Source organism: Bolinopsis microptera, chromosome 2, assembly GCF_026151205.1.
Source record: "Bolinopsis microptera isolate Bmic1 chromosome 2, MBARI_Bmic_1.0, whole genome shotgun sequence".
In the NCBI taxonomy this organism is placed as follows: domain Eukaryota; kingdom Metazoa; phylum Ctenophora; class Tentaculata; order Lobata; family Bolinopsidae; genus Bolinopsis; species Bolinopsis microptera.
Window position 1 is genome coordinate 4,162,757 of NC_087073.1, and position 21,931 is coordinate 4,184,687.

The following is a 21,931-nucleotide window of genomic DNA, read 5'->3' on the forward strand; positions in this document are numbered from 1 at the left end:
CCGTAGATATAAAATTAGAATCAAGCGGAAGGATACACTGCAATGTACCCAAGGACAGGGAGTCAAATTTAGCTAAGATAGTCTTATGATTTAACAACTTGAGTCAACTCTTGACTTTTTGTATGGATTGGCATGGAACGAGTTCACTACTCACTGTTCACTGTTTCATTCCACCTGTCCGAGGAATGACGATATACGAATTCCATTCTCCATTCATTGTAGTACATATTATAATGCAGATTCCAGTTTGATTTCTCGTTTAAAACACGCTCGAGCTTGTGTACTTTAAATTAGATTTAATAAGAAATAGAAGTGATTTATACTTTAGAGTATAATTGTGGCGCTTGAGTAAGAATCCAAGATAGAATTAGTAAGCTTTAGCTCCTGAATGAGTTATTGAATTGTTAAGTAACAATACATAGAAATAGTTTTAGGTATGAATAGCAATTGAGAGCGTTCTTGAATTATATGTTATTTCTACATCGTTTATTTTAAGTTCAAGTTGAAAATTTAAGTTTGTGTAAATTGTATCGTTTTGGTTGTTATTGAATTTTATATTGTATCTACAGTAGTTTATGTATATCTTAGTTTGTGTGTATCTTTAATGAAAACTTGTGCATCTCATTTATTTCTAGTTAAAAATCTCATTTGGGTTTTCCAGTGACCTGAAAATATCGTTTTCATCCTCAGTCTCTGTCTACTCAGAAATGAAATAAATATAATTTTCTTGCCATGACTTAATGCTCAATATTTGTTATACTCTGCATTGTCCTCACTTTGATTTGAATAGTAACAAAATGGAGGTGTGAGGGTGAAATAAAATGATTGTGATTTTAGCGAATCTGTAGTCGATACATCTACAGAATTGTGTGATAAGGATTAAGGCCAAAATAAGTGCTTGGGTGAGCAACGTTTATATTTGATGTTGCTATCCATTTGATACTCTCTGCGAGTTATTCTGTGATAACTTTATCCACACTATTATAATATAGATGTGGAATCAACAAATTAAAGCAAGAACTTCAAAAAAATGTGAATTCATTCCAATTTGCAAGCATATATTTACAATTACAAGTTACAAGTTGTGAAAACTAGTACTAGTTTAGTCAACGGACTGCCCCAAAATGAAGAAATGAATTGTGCACTGTTTACTTTTCCTGGTGCGTGGTTCGTTCTTCATTTAACGGCAGTCAAAATCAAATACAAAATACAACTTTAAAATTCAAATATTAAAACCCGGATTATTACCTAAATGCTACTGGTAATAGCTGGAAACTCTGCAAAATACTGCTGGTAACCGCCGGTTGTATAACTATAAGAGTCTGTAATACTCAAACTTGTTATGTCCAGCTGAGTCTTTTGGAATTCTATGCCGAAGTAAGTCTGTGAGATCAAAGGTCTGCGGCGTACTCGGCCGAGTAGCAACTGGTACGTTGAAGTTCGATCAATGAAGATTCTGAAGTTTAGTCTGAACTGCAGACAAGTCATTGTCTCACAACACAATAAGGGGCATGCTGATCTTCTTGGAAAGATCGTGAAATCTTTCCAAGATCGTCGGAAAAAACAGGTTGTGAATCTCGTCGAATAGTTCGTCCACCCCGTCATGGTATAACGCGGACACCTCGTGATAAAGATCCGCTCGCAGTCCCTCTGAAAACGACTGGCCTTCCATCCGTGAGACCAGAGTCTTCTTCGAGTCGAACATTTCGAATAATTTCTCCTGATTTGTTCTGAGATCCGCCTTGTTTCCGACCACAACCAGTTTAGGAACTTTGTTTTTAGTTGCACAATATGATTCGCAGCACATGCAGTCTGTAGAGTGGAGCTCAATATAGCTCAAAAGGTTCAACGCGGTTTCCATGGAGCCTCTATCTGAAACGTCGAAACAGAAAATTATAACGTCTATGGCTGACATGAGTTTAGGACCGAGTTCCAGGATACTGTACACGGGCCCAGTGTCGATGAGCCGAAGATGCAAAGTTTTACCTCGCTTCTCTATCGTTCTCTGTACTATCAGCTCGGAGGGCTGGTTCTGGTTGAGGAACGTTCCTGTTTCGTAAGAGTATGAGAGAGAGGTTTTCCCTGAACCAGGTCCTCCAATTATCAGGCAGTTAGCCGAGACCACCTTCTGGCTTTGGAAACGGAATCTGTTTATCTTCGGTTTTCTTAATTCTGAGAGAGTTGCGTTGGTTAATTATTTTAATTGTCAATTAAAAGTGACTGACATCGTTCTGGAAAGATAGTATTGGCAAATTTCTAATCTAACAAGATACTAATTTAAGAACTGCTATTCCATCTTTATTTTGAGAATCATCCCCATACTAACAGGATTGATCGTATCTAAATTGAATTGGTTAATTAAAAAGGTAACTCCAAAATTGTTAACTTCCTAATTGGTAACTCCAAAACTCACCTGGACAAAACAAGTCTGTAAGAACTTTAACCCAGTCGATGCTGACAGCGAGTGTTCCCGAGCAATGAGCCATCGTCAAACTAAACTGAGCAAACTTTATGAGTAATGGTTATGAGTAATGGTTTGAATTAGTAATGTTTAAAAATCACGTGTTGTATTTGTTGCGGTTAAGTGCAAATTGATATTGACATTGAAGTTGAGTTGAAGTAAAGTCATACCCGGACAGCGTGGCAAAAGACAATTGTACGTAAATATTACGCAGCTAAGACAACAAATGTGATACTTATATATCATGCCAATATTCCGGGAAATCATCCGGATCGCCTCCAAACTCCGCTTAACAAATACTTTACCAGCTACCCGTCTGGAATACCTGGATTCTTTCTTTGAATAAGAAACCAGACTTTTCCGCGGACCATTTCTCCGAAATACAAATACCATGTGCATAGTTCATATTTAGCTATATTAAATCCAATAAATTAAAACATGCCTGTTTAAAATTACTCGTTACTGTTCCTATATGTTCAAAAGTAAACGGCTCCAACCATGGTAAATAAATAATGGATTAAAAATGGATCAGAGTAGTCCGATAGTCAAACTATAAATCACGAGACTCAATTCAGCTTCCCAATTCTAGGTAAAGCTAAATACGATAAATGAAATCAAAATCTATGATAAATCCTAAATTCCGCGAACTATCCGGGTGGCGCGTGATACTGATGTGTCACCCCATTGGCTGAGTTATGAAATTTCCGTCTCTTGCAAAACATTGAACTTGCGCATATTCAGACACCCTATCCTTTGTAAATCACGAATGTGAGAGTCCTACCAAACGTCATCATTATAGCTTAAAGTGGCTGATTTCTTGGAATTTTATTCTCAGCGTCACGTACAGAACTGAAGATCAAAGGTCTAACTTGAATAAATTTCCTGTCCTCTTTAACAAACGACCTGGATTTTAGATTCCGATTTCCGGTCAGTCAACTAATTATGATAGACTCTCTCAGACGAGCTCGATCATTCTTATATTTGAAATTTAGAAAGTCTAAGTCCTATAATTGGGTGTACTGGGTTTTTTTGCCACACAACCTAAAAACGACTAACTTTCGTATGTATGCTGATTCCAAACTAGGTAGTAATTTTATATTTCTGAGAAAATATATACACAATAGAGAAATTGCTCGTGACGTGGAGTTTCTGGGGACATACACTAAAACCTTTTTTGCCGGTATCCCCGATTTGACTTCATATTATGAAAATATGTATTAAAAAAATATGATTCGACACAGTAGTAAATTGTTTTGAGTAAATTGCACTTTCGAAAAAATTCACTTTTTCTTTTTGGAAATTTTTTTCAATTTGGTAAAGTCTGTCACTTTAATACCGGTTTTTTAGTCATTTTTAGAGTTTTTTGGCAGATGTTTTTACTGAACATTATTTACAATCCGTACAAGACGCCCTTCAAAGGATTATATATTAAACAATAGATGACGAAGAGGATGCCAGAAGAAAGAATACCCAACTATCTTCTGCACTGGATCCCAAAGCATGGAAAAAGGTCAAGAGGTAGACCTCGGAAAAACATTATTTACAATCCGTACAAGACGCCCTTCAAAGGATTATATATTAAACAATAGATGACGAAGAGGATGCCAGAAGAAAGAATACCCAACTATCTTCTGCACTGGATCCCAAAGCATGGAAAAAGGTCAAGAGGTAGACCTCGGAAAAACTGGTTGTCATGTGTCTGGGAGGATGCAGCAATCTTCACAGGTGTCGATAACATCACGATAGAAGATGCAGAACAACAAGCTACAGACAGGGTTCACTGGAGAGGTCTAATACACCGGAGAAAAGAGTTACTATGTGGTGCAGGCCACTCAAACGACTAGGAGGAGACCTTTTCAAGTACAAGTAAGATGACGAAGTTACAAACCGAACAAGGTCAAGAGAAGCAGAATTGAAATCTATATTTTCATAATATGAAGTCAAATTGAGGGTCCCAGCAAAAAAGGTTACCGATCGAAATTTAATTTCATGGTGCATCTAATATCTTACTCCTTATGACGTCACTGTATATGTGGCTATATATATTAATATATATATATCCGCATTTGACGTTAAGGAGGAAGTGAAATAGGGAGTTCAAGCCTCGGCTGGGTGCTTTGAATTTTGTAATTTTCTCAAAGCAGACTTTTATTTTCAAAACAGGATCACTCATAGACCGTAAGACGGGCATGCCGCTAATATGAACAATCGTACCTAGACCTACTTAAGACTACTCAATTGACCACAGTCACAACAATGCCACAACAATTATAATTATCACTGATGACATTATAATATTTAACTTCGCACATGCACTAATGACCCAGGGCTGGCTAACGACTACGTAGTTAATTGACTAATAGTTAAATGTGTGTGTGCTGTGTGGCAGGAGTAACAAGCAGGGCTTAATTGGGTCACGTGACAAGAAGTGCTAATCCATTTACCTGGCACTGCATTTGAGAAAGAGAGAGACATGTGTACAATGTGCTTGTGTGTTCGGCTTGTTATGGCACTGATTTATAACTTTGTAACTAGTGCTCATTGTCGGCTTATTATTAGCATAAGACCGTGGTTAATGCGTTCGTTACGGACAGAGGACTTTTTTCTCGTGATAGCTCCATTGCTATGATCGTTCTGATTTCATTATTCAACGTTATTTCCCGTCTAATGAAATTTGAAGAATGTACGTGGTACTAAATGGCTTGATTCCAATATTTGTGTCCAGTCTCAACACCTACTGTGTTATTGTCATCGTGTTATTTTTTGATAACAGTTGTAGCTTTAGTTTTTTAATTTTATGCGAATGCCGTTCGAAATTAATTAGATTACGATGCAAACTTGTCGGCCAAAACTAAAAATAACAGCTTCATAACTAAGAATAACTACAACAGTAGATAACTATTAGAGTGAGAATAACCTATATTAATAATAACACCACATTTCTGTTTAGGAAGCTCTGGAGTCAGGGGAATATCCAGCGCTGGTTTGTTCTCTACTAGAATTCGGAGCTGATCACTGGCACACCCTGAGCATCTGCTGGCACCTCGCTACCACCTTCTCTCACTCTCATCTCCGATCATGTGACCTGAGGGTGTCCCGCGGACTCCCCACCTTGACCTTGCCAGGTGAGAGAAGTGAGATAGTGCGAGGACCGTGAAGTGAGAAGTGAAGTGAGATTCGTGGGACTGATTGTTTCTGATTATTCTGAGCTTGTGCTTGATTCTTGAGCATTGAGTTGCAACCAGTCACTGCATTTTCGAGATATTTCTCATACAAGCATATTGCATATTATATCTACATTCTGAATATTTGCCGCGTGGAAAATCTCTCAAATTTTCGGGGAACTGAACGGTCGTCTCCCTCAAGGATTTCAGGTCATCTGCACCTCGCATAGACCCAAGATAAACCTGCAATGTCGGTTCAAAAACTCGAGGGTATCATCTCCGAGCTAGAGGTTCAGAACCAGGGCCTTGCCTCCCAAAACGACGACCTCCACTACCGTCTGTCTTTCTATTCTGGAGATCAGTCCAGCAGTGTGAGCAGCCTCCAGAAACTTCTCGTAGACAACGACAACCTGACAAAACAGATGGAAGAACTGAACCTGAGCTTACAAGAGGAGAGGCAAGTGGTTTGTGATCGAGAGAACTCTGTTATGAGGATCCTGGAACAGTTCCAGATACCGGATGAGATGGTGGAGGGGGTTCGGTTTCAGATGGAGGACGAGAGAGAGGTGATGAAGGAGCAAGTTCTTCGGGCAGAAGAGGAGGTCAGAGCTAGAGATCGTATTATAGATCAGCTGGAGATCACTCTGGAAAATCTGAGAAAGGAGTATCAGGACAGCTGTGATATTCTGTCATATGAGATGAATCAGAAGGTTGAGGATTTAGAAATCAGATTGAGACAAGCGGATCATATTATCAACCAACAGGCAGCTCAAATATCGGGGCCTAACCTCTCAATCTCAATCCTCTCTGGAGATAGAAGGACTCTACAATGATCTGATAGGGAAATACAACGATCAAATCCACATAAACGAGCAACTGGATGATAAACTAACTGCCACTGAGTTTGATTTGTATGCTACTGTGGAGAAGCTCGACTTGCTTCATATATGTGACAACCTTGAGACTACCTCAGCCTCTGTAATGTCTATTGGAGTTGGAACAGATCCTGACTACATGGATTCCCCCGTTCTGTCTAAAGATCTGAAGAGGTTGTCTGATAAGCTGGAATCCAGCCAGTATCAAGTTTCTGAGATGTTTATAGAGAACACCGCTCTTGAGTGCCGTGTTGATGAACTCGAAGAGGAGCTCTGTTTCTACAAAGACCGCTCGTCAACCGGTCTTGAGTCTGTATACCCCCAGTCTGAAACTGAGAGATTCGCTGAATTATCTGATATCAACATGAAGTTACTGGGTCAGATTGAGGCATACGAAGACGAAATATTTGAACTATCTGAGCAGATAACCCTGATGGAGGCGGACACGGAACCGGAGGCGAAGGTGGAAGTGATCACGAGGAGGCTAAGTGCCATGCTGACACAGGGACCCCTTTTGAGGAGACCACCTGAATTGGGTAGGAAGAAAGCGTGATTCTTTGCATGAAAGTATCAGGTCTTCTTACCTGAGGCGTGGTGTGCACGGCATGGTTTGGATATAAGTCAGCACATGTTAAAACGGTTGGTGACGACTTTGTTAATTTGCGGGTTTGACCTGAAATTTGATGGTCTTTTATGTTTGAAAAAGAAAGAATACTGGCATGGGGCATGCGGGTTTGATGAATTATCTTGGGTCTATCTTCGTTCGCTGGTCTTGTAAATCGTCTAGATGCGACAAATATGTGAGATTACTCAATGTGATTTGCTCTCCAAAAATGCCCGTTTTGCTTGATTTGCATGGTATTATTTCACATTAACAGCATGACTATTGCGATCCCAGAGAAACGTGATACCTAAAACCACACCGATAACATCGTGACCGTGTTCTCCTTCCGAGCCATTTGTCGGCTAATTTCCCGAAACAAGTCGACTTAAGATCTAGACCAGCTGCTTGAGAGAGAGAGAAAGTCAGTGTTGAGAGAGAATATGTGAGAAATGACTGTCATGTGTACGAGAGAGAGAGAGAGAGAGAGAGAGAGAGAGAGAGAGAGAGAGAGAGAGAGAGAGAGAGAGAGAGAGAGAGAGAGCGCGAGTGGAGATTTCGTGTAGCTTGGAAGTAGTTAGATCATGATTTGAGTTCAGTGTGTCGATCGTTCTGTGTGACCGCTGACACTGACATATTTAAATTTGTACACGATTATACGTGGGAACACGTACGTTCATGTTTTTATCAGTTTTCTATATTTTTCCTAATTTCGCAATCCAGTAACTTAAACTTTAGATTTACTATATTTTATCCAACTTGTATGAAGTTTTGTTGCCCGATGTTTTTATATCTGCCGTAATCCGAATCGGATTAAAAAATCGTAGAGTAATAAATAGCAGTTGGTGCCTAAACTGTGGCTATATCAAATTGTATATGCCAAATTGTAAACAAAAATTGATAATACCGAAAACATCAGACCAATTAATAGGCTAGATATCGCACAACTGCACTAAAGAGGAAATTGACACAAGTCGCCCAAGAATTTCAGATCGGCAGTCTAAGGCAGATTATCGCTGCCATATTCCATATTAGTTGACTGACGTTAGTATTACTTTGACAGTTCCTCCTTCTGTCTCTCCTTGCGCTCCAGTGGTGTACATCCCTTTACCCAAAGTTCGATTAGCCGTTCATTATTATGTGTAATGGCCGATATCATTGTCCTGCAAAATTGTCTGTTAAAATTTGCACAATAATTTGAGTCCTAATTTGAGGTATAATGAAGCTTAAAGATGTTGAAATCTTGCGTTTAAAATTAGAAATTGATCATTTCAGTGACCATACAATGGATTTGTAAGGCATATATTGCGACAGACATGCTCACCCAGAACAGCGGTAGCTATTATTGGATGTTGGTCAAGAGGGGTCCAAGTGGTTTGTGATCCAGCTTTCTGCCACTGGTCTCCTTCTCTCTTCCCCAGTAGAGTTATCACGTATATATACTACGTGCAGCAGCTGCAATACTCGACCACCTCGAGAAATACCGAGAGCTATACCAGACAAAAGAGATCACTTATACTCCTTATGGTCATCTTTAAGTCGGCGCTATATTCTGTTGCGTCGCTCTGTCATTTATTTTTGTTTTTACTCAAATTACACCGAGAATCTTACTCTTTAACCACCTGGCCTCTCCTTATATGGGAGCCCGGGGAGAATGTATTTATCTGTGATTGTAATAGGGAGCCTGACATGTATCTCCTAACTTGTCAATTATAAGTTGAGACAGAGTGTTAATGGAGTTATGGGGTTTAACACTCAATACTTTTAATGTGCGCGTATGGTTTCGGCCGCTCTGCAACTACATCCTTCACAATTGAGCACCATTTGTTCGCCGGCGAGAATATTTTTCATAGAGCTGTCTCTATTTGTCCTTCATTACTTTCATTCATTCACCATTAAACCTCTCACAAACTCGGGCTGGTCAGAATTGGGATTGCCATCTCTGTGTTTGTTATCGATTCGAAGCATCTATTACAAGATTTGCTGAACGTTCAACCGGTCACCTTGGCATTTTACCGTGTTGTTCTCAATGTTGTTCGTTATGTCCGGGGAGCTGGAGGTGCTGGAAGAGTTCGACATCATATTCAACTACCTTGAAATAGAGTCCATCCTGTGTGACATCGAGCTGAGAGCTCTGGATCTGATCTCTGAGCAGACAGATGATGTTATCTCTGATATTCCCCCGAGGAGGCTACTCTCCAAAAGGTGTGTCAGGAGCTCAGTTAGTGTTTGTCCGCCTCATTTCCCGCAATATTGGTGCTCATGTTAAGAATTGTGACGAGTAATTGGACACGTGTGTCGTGTACTCGTGTAGTGGTGTGTGAAGCTAATTGGTTCAGAGTGTGTTGTTTAATCAGACTATTCTCCAATCTCCTAGTTACTGTCTTTGTTTGCGTTGTGGTTGTCTTGTAGTACGGTTGGAAAACGTGTCACCTACTCTCAATAAGTAGAGTTACATGGTACGATTAGTGTTCTAGTTTTGTCGTTTGATGTTGATGCAAGTTTGTGAACATTTCTGATATCTGTTGCTAACGAATATTGAGTAGTATAGTGGTTACTTAGACTTCAAAATGTATACTTAATTAACGAATAACGCTTGGCCCATCACCATAGATCAAAGACTTTGCTATTAGCATTATCTAGTAATTAAATATGATGAATGTTGAGATACATAATTTTCCTTATCTGCGGAGCCTCTATAATTATGAATATGCATTGTGACGGACTACCATGGGCTAATAGGGTTGGGGCCTAGTTCAGTGTAATTTATGATAAATAGTCCCCCGAGAATCTGCTCAAGCTTTGGTCACTTTACTGTCTCTCCTAACGACAAACCCTAATTATTTGTAGGATTCAAAACCACTTAACACGCATCACAATATTCAAGCGGGGGCCGCTCTGAGGAACAGACACGTTATTATCTATTATACGCTTTACAATATGTGTAAGGGTAAACCATTGTCCCTCACAAACAATAGATTTCGGTATAGCAGGCTCCCACAGGCTCTCGCTCTCAGCGCAGCAGCGGAGTAAGAACACTTCAATAAAGAACCGAGTAGGAGAACCCTGGACTCCTGCATGTTCTTTAGAGCTTTAGTATCCTGCACCGACCGGGTCTGTGCTGTGTTACATTGTACTTTTAAGGGTCTTGTGTGTATGCTTAGCTTCTGAAGGTAGTACCATGTGCCGCGGATTTCACACTAATCTGTCTTGGGCACTGTTGAATTAAGTAATGTAACCGTGATTATCAGACCTCACGACGTTCAGTGTGTTAACTTTGTTTGTACAGTTGTGGAGCCGTTTCAACCTGTTCACGTAATTATAGTGTAACGGTTTTCTTCATTTGGCTCTCTGCCAGGTTCTCTCGCGCATATCATGAGTTCCACTTACCCGCAGGGTACATAGTGTACTGTGCAGGTAAATGGTAGTCAGTAACAGGTGGAGCCTGGGATCTGCTGTCTAGTATAAATCCCGTCTAGTTACAATTGTTGTAGTTGCTATCGTTACCTATAGTTAGTGTTACCTATCGTTACTATAGTTTCAAGACAAAGTGTCTGAACATTGTTACCTCTGTCAACTTATAACTGCATGCTTGTCAAATGTTTAACCCACTTAAACTTAAACTGGTAATTGTTTTGGCAAGTATTGTAGGAGAACTTAATCATTTTCTGACCAGTCCTCACAATCTCATCTCACTTCAGAAAACTTTGTTCTTTTTGTTGGCTCGTCTTGAAATCCTTGTCCATATCGTTCGACGGTTCTAGCAGAAAGTCATCACCAGGTAAGTCACTATTCCGTAATCTCTAGAGATTCAGATAATTATGTAGACCCGTTCTCTAAACCCGTTCAATTTAAATCGGAGACTAGATCTTTAAAAAGTTATCGGGTATTTGAAAGAGTTTCACCAAAAGTCGACGATTGGCAATAAAGTTGTTACAGCTGAAGTAGAGACGCTCTTCCATCAGACAAATTACGTGATGAAATATAAAATGTGACTTTAGCGATCACTTCTAATCCCTCTAATCTATTCATCATGCAGTTGCTAATTAAGGAACATAATATGTTATATTTCGCAGAAACTCCACCTACCCTCTATTTGTGATGTGTATTGAAAGTCTGTGTCTGTGATAAATCCGATTATATTTGAGCTGGTTGCGTGGTTTCAATTTTCATTATAGTTCAACTACCTAGCAACGTTAAATAGAAACAGGTAGTTTTTAATTTCACGGCCCGCTGGTGTGTTCATATCCGTGTACTTTGGGCTTTAAACCTAATCATGGCCATTAGGTTTCATTGAATTCTACTAACCAGGTTAAAGATAAACCAAAATGTACAACCACATTTTCTTACAAGTATGAAATGAAGCTGAATCTTGTTTCAGTGTTAAACAAAAGTTGCTCTGATATTCCCCTGCAGTAAGTACAGTGCACCGTGATAACCATCAACCATTAGCCACACACACCAACACACACATAAGATAGCATAACAAGGTAATGCAATTTAATAATTTACCTGATAATTTACCGTGGTTAGGAATACTCGGCCGCTGTAACCAGATGTGCCTAAAGTGTCTTATAAATTCAGTAACCACAGTTTGGTAACGTGAGCTGGTAGCTAACATCTCCCTCAGCCGTCACTCGTCTAATTTTACCCATGTTTGTTATTGGTTACCTGTCGGCTGAACCTGCACACTTTTTTTGGTGTTCACCATTTCCCAGGCCTTAGCTTTATATGACATGGGTTAATTTTGGTTTCCTGATATCTTCTGTGTTTAAAATTAACACATGGTTTAGATTTTCACCGAAACATTTTCAACGTGTTAAAAAACCCTTTTTTTGTCGCAGTTTGATTTCATTGAACATCTTACAGTTACATACTGTTTAATAGGTGTTCTATAACAATATCCATGCTTTACACTGTCTCTCCGAACACATGGTGTAAATATCACCAGTCCTACACGTCCCTGGCAGTGAGCCTCCCTCCACCACCTGTGCTTCAAGGCGCTCTCTATGTGCTTCCGGCCTGTGTTTCAGGAACCATACACTTCTGTGTGCTTCAGTGCGTGGTTTTCTTCACTGTTAATGTAGTTTTCTGTACATCTTGCCGGTTACTGATCCCATTGGGGCTCATTATCACAATCTAGAACACACCCAGTTTTAACCGTTAGGAACCACGTCACACATCACAGAAACGTGATCCAGGTGGAGTGTGGTGCGGGGCTCTTGAGTTACAAACCACTTGTACCCCAGATAGCATGGACACCAGCAATACAATTATATTAAACTTGTGTACTAGCCAACCGGCCACCTACGCTTATCGAAGCTCACTTATTCAGAGCGGTTCATTGTCGTAAATCCAAGTTCCTTTTCTTGAAGCACGTGGTTAACTGTTAAAATCTGATATATGTTTTGTTATAAAACCCTGTCGAAGCTTATCCGAAATTTAGGATTACTCAATACTTGTGTCGGACTTGTTGAGATTAACTTTAAGCATAGCCGGTCGTCCGTGAGAGCTGGAAACCTTCCTATTAAATTATATAATGTATTCTTTAAATTATGATGGGATATTGTATACTTTAACATTATCCACCTTCCCATGTACTCACTGGGTAGGTTTTGTTATGCACGTACCCGTTTAACATATAATGTTGAATATATAATGTTTTTTCATCTTTTCATATTTCTACTCGTCACTCTGCCTGATCCACATTGGTGTTACGTGGCATAATTATATTACTGAGGCATATAATTTTAATTAAGGTGCACCCTGGCTCCCCCCACAATGAGTACTATTCACTGTACCCGTCAGTATTTCATTACTATGCTGGCTCCGACGTAGTACAAGGTTGTGAGAATAGCCTCTAGATTTGCACGTGCTAGGAAATTAAACACTGACAGCTCGCACCTTTGTACTACACCGTACATCATCATTATTAGCTTCTCCGGCGCAGTCGTGTCTCTTGCGAAACCAATATATCCATAGTTCCTCTGCACACCGGTGGTGTGTAACCTGCACCATTATTATTGCCAGCAATTCTATTTAGGTCTGCAGAGCCGTGGTGGTAATGGTGGAATTACCATTTTAAATTCTGGTTGACGCGTGGCCACTACCCGGATGACCATATTAACAGTTTTGCTGTAGTAGGGGTGTGGACACACGTTCGGACATGATTGGTCATTATTTAATGTCAACTCGATGTAAACTAAATAGTCGTAAGAATATTTCGCGTGGTTAATCGCACTTCTGCTCTAGTCGAAAAGAATTACAACTTGCGAGTTTTTGACCGTCCTTGTTTCTAATCTGTAAACATTGACATATTATATATTAATTGATATACATTTATAATACCTCTGCGGCCTGCGCTCGGTTTTCTTTTCTGCTGTGTTCTAAAAGTAAATAACCCTCGGCCTCCACTTTAAGAATTATCACTCCACTGTCAGCGTTACTCTCCGTATAATAAACAAGACGTGATCTAACCTGCTCACCCTCCCTTCTTCATATCTAACACATGTTCGTGAATATTTATGCGAAATGTAATAATAAACGCGGTGGAGGGTGTCTGGTGTATGTTTAAGTGTAAGCTAACACTCCCGCTTGTAGACCACCCGTGGTCCCACTAGGATGATGTAAAATATACCTAATTTTGTTTACATAAAATTATATTGATAATATATTGACCGAGTAAGCGGTGGCCGGTGGTGTTCTAAACTTCTTCCGTTAGTAAATTTTACCCCCTTGAGAGCGTTTATTTAATCATTATTACTTATTATACACCTCTGCAGGCTGCAAGCATAATTATTAAAATCCCAATATAGGTCATTTAGGGAGTTGGTTAGTGGGGTTCTGTAGAAACTATTCTTTGCTCCTTCTTCGTGTACAATCTGCACTCTGCTAGTTTAATGAAACTCTGCACTCTGCACTCTGCATTCTGCACTCTGCTAGTTTAATGAAACTTTCAGTTGCTGTTTTATACGATTTGTAACCTAATTAACTAGCAAAGATAAATGGTGACAATAGGTAAAAATAGGTAAAAATAGATACCAATACTGTACCAATAAAAGAAGAATAGGACAAAGATCAAACCGGGTTGGTCCTTCTGTAAGTCTGTGTAAGTCTGTGTAAGTTTCTGAAGATCATTATGTTTGTCTCTATCGTTTAGATAATCGTATAATCGATCGTGAACATTGACCACCTGTGTAAAAACGTACGGACTATGGAGTTCAAAATTTTGTCTGTCAGAGTTAAACTACTGTTACTTTAAAAAATGAGATTTCTGTAGTTTTGAGTTTCAAGTTTGAATATTACAATGATTGTATTGTGGCTACGGTCTATTGAAAACCTACATTGTTTTTGTTAGTTCTTTCATTTAAATGGTCATACTTGTACTTGTTTACTCTCGCTTCACTAGGAAACGAACATATCGACCAAGTCCTTTTTTGGTAGTTTCCGATGACCATATTAGCATATTTGGTCGTAAGTTGTACCTTTTTAGGATATACATCTAAACCTCTTGGTGAATTCACGCGTAGTGCGTACCATCTTCCTTAACAAGGAAGAGGCTGTGTATTCAGTACCTACACTTGACTAATTTGTGCAAGCTTTTTGAGGTGCTTCGTGGCTCGTGCAGCGATACGCTTATTATTACATGCCCGACTTATTTCTTAATTTTCATGCCTTGTATTTTCACAATCTGTTGGGTAGTGCTGCTTTCTGCATTCTATCCATTGCTTTTGGTTGCTGGCCTATTTATAAATGTCTTTTCCGCCCCTTTAAATCTAATTTGAACTTACCGTTGAGCAATTATGCTTAATAATGTTGCCGCAATGCCTCACATGGTATAAATGTGAGCGAGAAAAAGGTACAAGACGTATGTAATACGTATTTAAACTTGACGTTTTCCGAGGCCTGGCATTGGTCTTTACCCTAGCTAATTCCGTCTAAAAATATCTTCTGCATTGTGAAAAATTATACTGGGTGGGTACTGGGTTACAGAGTGCATACCTACCAGCCATTCGTCCCAAAACAGTTATATTTAAAAAACTCTCCCTGAGTTTGTAGTTTGAGATTTTGTTTGTTTGACCCTGATACTCAAAGGACGACATGGCTCCAGTCAGCGGATCTTCTGAACAGAGTGCTGAGAAAAAGGGGAAATCATCCCGATTCTCCATGAAGAAGAAGAAGAAAGAAGACAAGACTCCTTCTCCGGAGAAAGAGGTTGCAACTCCGGACCAGTCGGCACTGTTGAGTCCACAGACGGGTTCTGAGAGAAGGGACTCGGACTCGAGCAGTCTGAACCGTAGCACTGTTGGTATCAACACACCCGATGGTGATACTCCTAAACGCAAATCAGGGTTGAATATGTCCTTCAAGAAAAAGAAGGGCAAAGGTAAATCATGTGGTCAAGCTATTAGAATACGTTAATTGAACGTGAGGCATTTCGCATTTATATGGTTTTTTTGGCCGATAGTCAAAATATGCATTTCCTCGAAAAATGCCTTTAAATTTAGATATTTAAAATGTTTGATGATATCAGACAAGGCACATTATCACCTGAAATATAGCACTCTGTATGTGTGCCTTACGTCCTAAACTACGCTCTATAACTACGCTCTATAATATATAGCAGTGGCGCTGTATATTACTTTAACATAGGAGTGTGATCTCATACCATAGGATATATAGGGACATTTAATACGCGCATACTTGAGAATAGTGCTGAGGAGACTTGAGAATAGTGCCGAGGTGCAAGGTGCACATTTAACCAACGTGACAGTATCGTGTCAAACAGATGGTGTCATTTGGTGACCAATACTGGATTATGTGTGTGTGTGTGTGTGTGTGTGGGGCAGGGTGTGTTAGCATTTTGTAATGTACCGAGAGTGACATAGAGATTATTTTATTGAAGCATGTCCGAGGTACGTGTGGTACACCACTTATTGAGTTATATAATTTATAGTTTACGGTCGAGTAAGTGATCAGAAAATTAAAAGTAGTCAGTAAGTACAAGTGCAAAAACACGTGCTTTAATCTGACCAATAAAAGCAACTTTAACTTCTATTCGAAATCGATGTTAAATTGTTAAAAATGTTATCGCTGCTTTTCCTTAAAAACTAGATGTTTAAATTCTGTGACATGTTCCAGATTTTCTAGAATTATTAGCCACAATATTAATTAATTGATAATAAACAAATTAACTGTTTAATAACCCACAGATTTGGGTGCAAGTGCAGAGCACCTCAGAGCGAGCTCTCAAGATCTTGTGGCCGCCAGGGACAAGGCTGGAATATTGGAGAAGGATCTAGAATCAAAACAGCAGGAACTGGATGGCATCACCACCAAGTAAATATGAAGAGTGGTTTTCTGTAGTTAGCGGGGTGGTGAGAATATATATGATCTCCCCAGCTTCTTTTAAAGTTCTTTCTTGTCCACAATGGTAATTACTAATAATAAGCAGCCATCTTTGTTATGTTCCTTGCTTTCAAGTTAATCAACAGGGGGTGGGGGGGGGGGGGGGCAACCTCATAAATACCTATTATCCCCCCCCCCCCCCCTCAAAAACATTTTGGCCCCGGTTATCCACATGGTACTAATTGAAAGAAGCATTATAATAACAATACTTCCTTTCAGGTTATCAGAATTGAAGTCACGAGTAGATGAGTTGGAGTCAGCTGAGAAGGACCACCTAGAGAAACTAGATGACAGGAAAGCAGAGATTGACAGCTTGAAACGCGAGATATCTCGGCTGAAGACTGTCGAGGAAGAGGTAAGCAATTTGTTACCAACTGACAGATGTTGTTGTTTTAAGGAGTGGGGGGGGGGGGGTGTTATTACAGAGTCTGTTTGTACAGGTAGCAGATTCGTACTGTTGGTGTTATTGGGGATGTTTAGTGTACACCGCTTTTATCTGTCAGAACACATTTACCCTTAAATAATATTTTCAACAATACAATTTATTGTATAAGATTCTAATAATTTCACATTTCCTCACTTTTTACCTTATCTGCCACATGCTCTAGTGTATCTCTAGTGTACACATTCTAGTCGCTAGCGCAACTAACACACCTTTTATTGTCCTCACAACAGATTATCAATTGTTCCCACCTGGAGCAAAATGGTGGTAGTTGAAACTTTTTCCACTTCAAAACATTCTAAAATATTTGCTCCAGTCTCCTCGAGTCATTAGGGACGACAAATATTTGACTATATAAATACATTGTTTGAGTTTGAATGTCAATACTACAGTATAATTATCGTGGTTGTCTGATAACGGTGTCTCGTTCGTAACTCATTATTTAAAACCTGTTTTAGATACAAATTAGTCAATATTATATACCCATCCTCAAATCCTACCACTTCTAACCATCTAATGCCTTTTTAAGGCGATGGAAAAAATCTGCTCACTATCACAGAGAATAATAACAGCTATTTAGGAGGAGTTGTTTTCACTTTTCAGTAGCAGCAGCTGTTGCTGCGAAGTTTTAGGTAGTGCATTGTGTTTACACTGTAATAACAGATAATGTTTCCACCGTGTACTTTCACTTCTTACATTCTTCATGCTTGACAGTGGATGGCGTTTTTCTCGTGTTCCATGCTGCTTCGTGGTGTCAAATTTTCATCTTCTTGTGGATCCTTCTTGTTCATTCGAGTTAGCGCTTCAAGTTTAGTCTTCACTGTATATCGTATATCACCTTGCTCATTGTTTTTGAGCAAAAGTTGAAATTAATCCGACAAATTATTAGTAAATTTGTAAATCGAGCCTCAATCATTCATGAATCGTCGTATGCGTAATAGAATAATAGCCCAAACTATGAAAACATATCTCAGGATGTAAATAACTAAGAATACCGTGTAATATCCGGATACAAACATTGTTCATTAGTCGCATTATTGTGATGTTTCCGATGAAAATTTCTGATGATTCCGTACGTGTATTACGACAATACACGGAATCATCAGAAATTTTCATTCGAAACACAACGAATATCATTATCAAAATTAATTCAAACTTACTCTGCACATATATAAACTAATTATCGCGATCGTAGTAATATTACTGTCCTCAGTAAATTTTATCTTTATCTCAAACTGTGAATGAGTTATGATATGTCCACCTCCCTGGCGCTGGCCCAAGCTGCCTTAACTCTTATCAAGTTATATAGCTTAAATCAAGTTAGATATAGCTTAAAAATCTAAATATGTTCTCGATCAAACCATTATTAAATTTTAGCGCACCTCCATTGTATTCGCGTAACCAGATGATTTCTGATAAATATGAACTATAATTTTAGAATATTATATTGATTCATCAAATTTCAAATGGGCTGGCTAAAGTTTTGTTAGATAAGGTCTGCCACTAAGTCTGCCAACAGATGTTGCCACATCTCGATCCAAGGAGCCAATCTCATCTGACCTCACTTTTCTGTCATTAAGTGTACTTTTGATGTATGTGTGACTTTGTAAGTGCACTTTTGTATATGACTGCCCTGAAGTCGCTTATCAAGTTACTAATGAGTGTCTCAGAGTTAATTAAGTTCACCTTCTCAGTTCTCATATCAGTACATGCTTGCTCTGTCACAAGATTTCTCTTGACGTCTCGTAACCTGAGCAGGTAACTGTCTCCAATTTGTCATAAGTCATATTTTTATTCTGTTTTGCGTCATCAGCGATATCTAAAATGGCCTATAATTATATGAGTTCTTCCATTACATTCAATTACACTTTAAAAAGCAAGCGTACAGTAAAAACGGGTATAATAACAGTAGCAAGGGACATCTGCACCATGGAATTTGGGCTACATTCTTTCCACTTTGATGGCAATCCTCACTTCCTCAGACTGCATAACAAAATATCAGAATGTTACAGCTTGTTTAATGTTCCATTCTATCTTGCCTGCTTGTAAAAGTCTTGTTTTGTGAGCCCCGAAACATGCTCGCCACTAGTATAGCTATAAAATACCAACTACCTGGAATTCCTGTGTTATAAATAGCGGTGTGGCTCGGAGCTGTGGTTATGTCGACTTGGCAGTGGGCCAGAAGAAACTTCGTAATAACACCTACCCTTCATTATATCAGATTCTTCATTTTCCGAACGGTTCTAGCCTTTATTTCAATTGTCACTCCGGTCTTCAATGCAGTACTGACACTCCGAGAGCATTTATCAGCACGATTCTAGATTCTTAGATTCGAGAACCAGTCGTTTCCGCATCTATTTGATGGTATAGGTTTGAATTTCACAAATTGGATAACTCCATCAGAAAATGTACATCTAAACAGATCATCACACGCTACTTCCCCGTCAAATACCACGCCGATCATTAAATTGGTGTTAAATCGAGCTCTAAGAAAAGTGCAATCTGATCCGGAATGTCCTGTCTCTCCCTCTACTAATTTCACTGCCCACTTCAGTGACATTGTCTGGTTACTTGACCAATCAAAAACCAGCTCCACTCGTTCACAAACCACCTTAATTTCATGGAGGTATGCTGTCCCCTGGGTAGCAGCATGCCAATGGTTCCCTAGCTCCCTAGCTCCCTACTAAGTACTCATCAACTCGTATGTTTGGATAATTTCATTGTCCTTACCTGCAGTTTGTTTCTCAACACTGTTTCCTTTCTGAAGTTGATATCTTCTGATTGCAACGTCCCGTAATGCAGAGAATTGTTGCAACTTGCATGTTTCTCTGATATCGTATCACCTAACCCTGGTACATTTATAGTTATTGAATGAACCTGAGAATGAAACAATTGATACAGTTGACGCATTATTCAATTAATCGGTGAAGTCAGGATTCAGTATTCCGCCAAACCGATACGCTCCCAAACTAGCACGCTCCCAAACTAGCACGCTCCCAAACTAGCACGCTCCCAAACTAGCACGCTCCCAAACTAGCACGCTCCCAAACTAGCACGCTCCCAAACTAGCACGCTCCCAAACTAGCACGCTCCCAAACTAGCACGCTCCCAAACTAGCACGCTCCCAAACTAGCACGCTCCCAAACTAGCACGCTCCCAAACTAGCACACTCCCAAACTAGCACGCTCCCAAACTAGCACGCTCCCAAACTAGCACGCTCCCAAACTAGCACACTCCCAAACTAGCACGCTCCCAAACTAGCACGCTCCCAAACTAGCACGCTCCCAAACTAGCACGCTCCCAAACTAGCACGCTCCCAAACTAGCACGCTCCCAAACTAGCACGCTCCCAAACTAGCACGCTCCCAAACTAGCACGCTCCCAAACTAGCACGCTCCCTATTTTGATCGGGATATCATCGTTTCCCCGGTCCTCTTTGGTCTCTGCATTGTTTGAATTTTGATGTGATCCTATTGTTTCTATTTCTGTATCATTGCGTAGTGTTTTAACATTCCGCTGTACTGGTCACGTCAGAGAGCCTGATCCTTAGTCCCAGCCAGATTTTTGCTGCTTGTTTTTGCCCCATGAAATACCATACTTTTAAGCTTGGTTTCCATTCTCTGAGTTACATATATTAAGATGCAATGAAACTATCGGACCACGATGTATGGGGACTTGCCACCCCATGGCAACATTAAAATATATCGACTCTGTTACATCGTTTCCTGAAAACTCAGTTTCAAATTGAACCGGGATCTGGTAATACTACACCTTAGATCAATAAAATATGATAAAAGTAATGCATAACTCAACTTAAGTAAAAGCATTTCTTCGCTTCTGTGATAATTAAATTCTTTTCGAGAGTGGGGGTATGTCTATTTTGATCAGGATCGACGTTTCGCACTCACTGATTGTGTAATTGATAGTCTTGTTCGACTTCATCCCAAAGGCCTAATCCTGCACGTCCTTGTCTGCTGTTCTACAATGATAGAACCGTCTTCAAAAGTGAGATAATCATAAACCTGACATTCTAGACTAAGTGTCTGTCAATGTTATCATGCCTACTGTTATGTAGTATATGTATCTTGTTTGGCACCATCCCCTCTGCGTTCATATTTACTTCCGCCCAAATTTTAAGTTAGGGCTGTCTGTATTTCTGTTCTTGCCAATTGGAACCGATATTGTTGCTGTTCAACAAGTTCTGAATACGCCCAACCTTACACATCGCAAGGTGACGTCTTAATAGTTCCTGATCATTTTCACCCAAAAATTCCGACCTGTAAATAATAAATATGCCGCCAAATTCCTCTGTCCCTTGTCCCCCTCCCTGGACCACCTTACAGTGTAGTGGTGCCCTGTGCCCATTCACAGCCACTATGGTGCCCTCCTTTCCCTGGCCCCGCGCCAGGTTCAAAACCAATCAACCATCTGTGATCAGCAGCCCTTTATATCTCGGTGAACTTGATACATTTTTTGTGTTATGTACGATATTTTGTTAAGTTGTTTCACGTTTTACTAGTCACAGTTTCTTATGATTGCCTGTACACTGTACCGGTGAATGCTTTTAATATTCAATTTGTGTGCCCTTGCTTAGTGAGATTGTCTCAAAATAATCAAATAACCAAATTTGTATGCCCCTTGCTAAAATGCATGCGTCCTAGAGTTCAGTTGCACTACAAACTCTTCTATAAATATACATCTGTCCCTGACCCACTGATCGAATTACCACTTTTCAAATTAGATGTTGTCAAGGGAATGACTCCAGCTCGCCACCATCCTGTAACCAATACTCTGTGTTTGTGAGGATCCCACCGCTCGTTTCCAGGACAACAACCACTCAGTAACCACGCAACCACCCGTCCCCCATTCAACATCCTGGAACTCAATATGGACCTCGAGATCTCGAGCCCACTCGACTGCAGTATAGTCGATTCTGGGCCTTGTTTGTTTGATACTAGCGTCTCGTCCCGTGTCCGGAACA

The 21,931-nt window shown here is 39.8% G+C and overlaps 2 protein-coding genes across 12 annotated transcripts in view; one reads left to right on the forward strand and one right to left on the reverse strand.

The window, feature by feature from the left end:
* The window catches only part of LOC134811632 (myosin-2 heavy chain-like), a 59,410-nt gene that overhangs the window by 14,707 nt on the left and 22,772 nt on the right, over nucleotides 1-21,931 (forward strand). For all 11 annotated transcript variants that reach the window (XM_063818635.1, XM_063818627.1, XM_063818629.1 and 8 more), the window contains 3 exons: nucleotides 5,412-5,586; nucleotides 16,314-16,440; nucleotides 16,729-16,864. In XM_063818635.1, the coding sequence (XP_063674705.1) occupies nucleotides 5,412-5,586; nucleotides 16,314-16,440; nucleotides 16,729-16,864 (438 nt within the window). The remainder of the gene's footprint in view (nucleotides 1-5,411; nucleotides 5,587-16,313; nucleotides 16,441-16,728; nucleotides 16,865-21,931) is intronic.
* Nucleotides 1,022-2,560, reverse strand: LOC134811264 (rho-related GTP-binding protein RhoD-like). The gene is made up of 2 exons (XM_063818039.1): nucleotides 2,414-2,560; nucleotides 1,022-2,172 (listed from the first exon to the last, which is right to left on the reverse strand). Exons 1-2 carry the CDS (start codon nucleotides 2,484-2,486, stop codon nucleotides 1,493-1,495), a joined length of 753 nt encoding a protein of 250 aa, XP_063674109.1. The 5' UTR covers nucleotides 2,487-2,560; the 3' UTR covers nucleotides 1,022-1,492.

Excerpts from the sequence above, each read along its gene's own strand:
- LOC134811264 (XM_063818039.1), bottom strand. The coding sequence starts at position 2,486 with ATGGCTCATTGCTCGGGAACACTCGCTGTCAGCATCGACTGGGTTAAA. Across the intron at positions 2,173-2,413 it reads TACAGACTTGTTTTGTCCAG|AATTAAGAAAACCGAAGATA; the intron begins GTGAGTTTTGGA and ends CAACTCTCTCAG.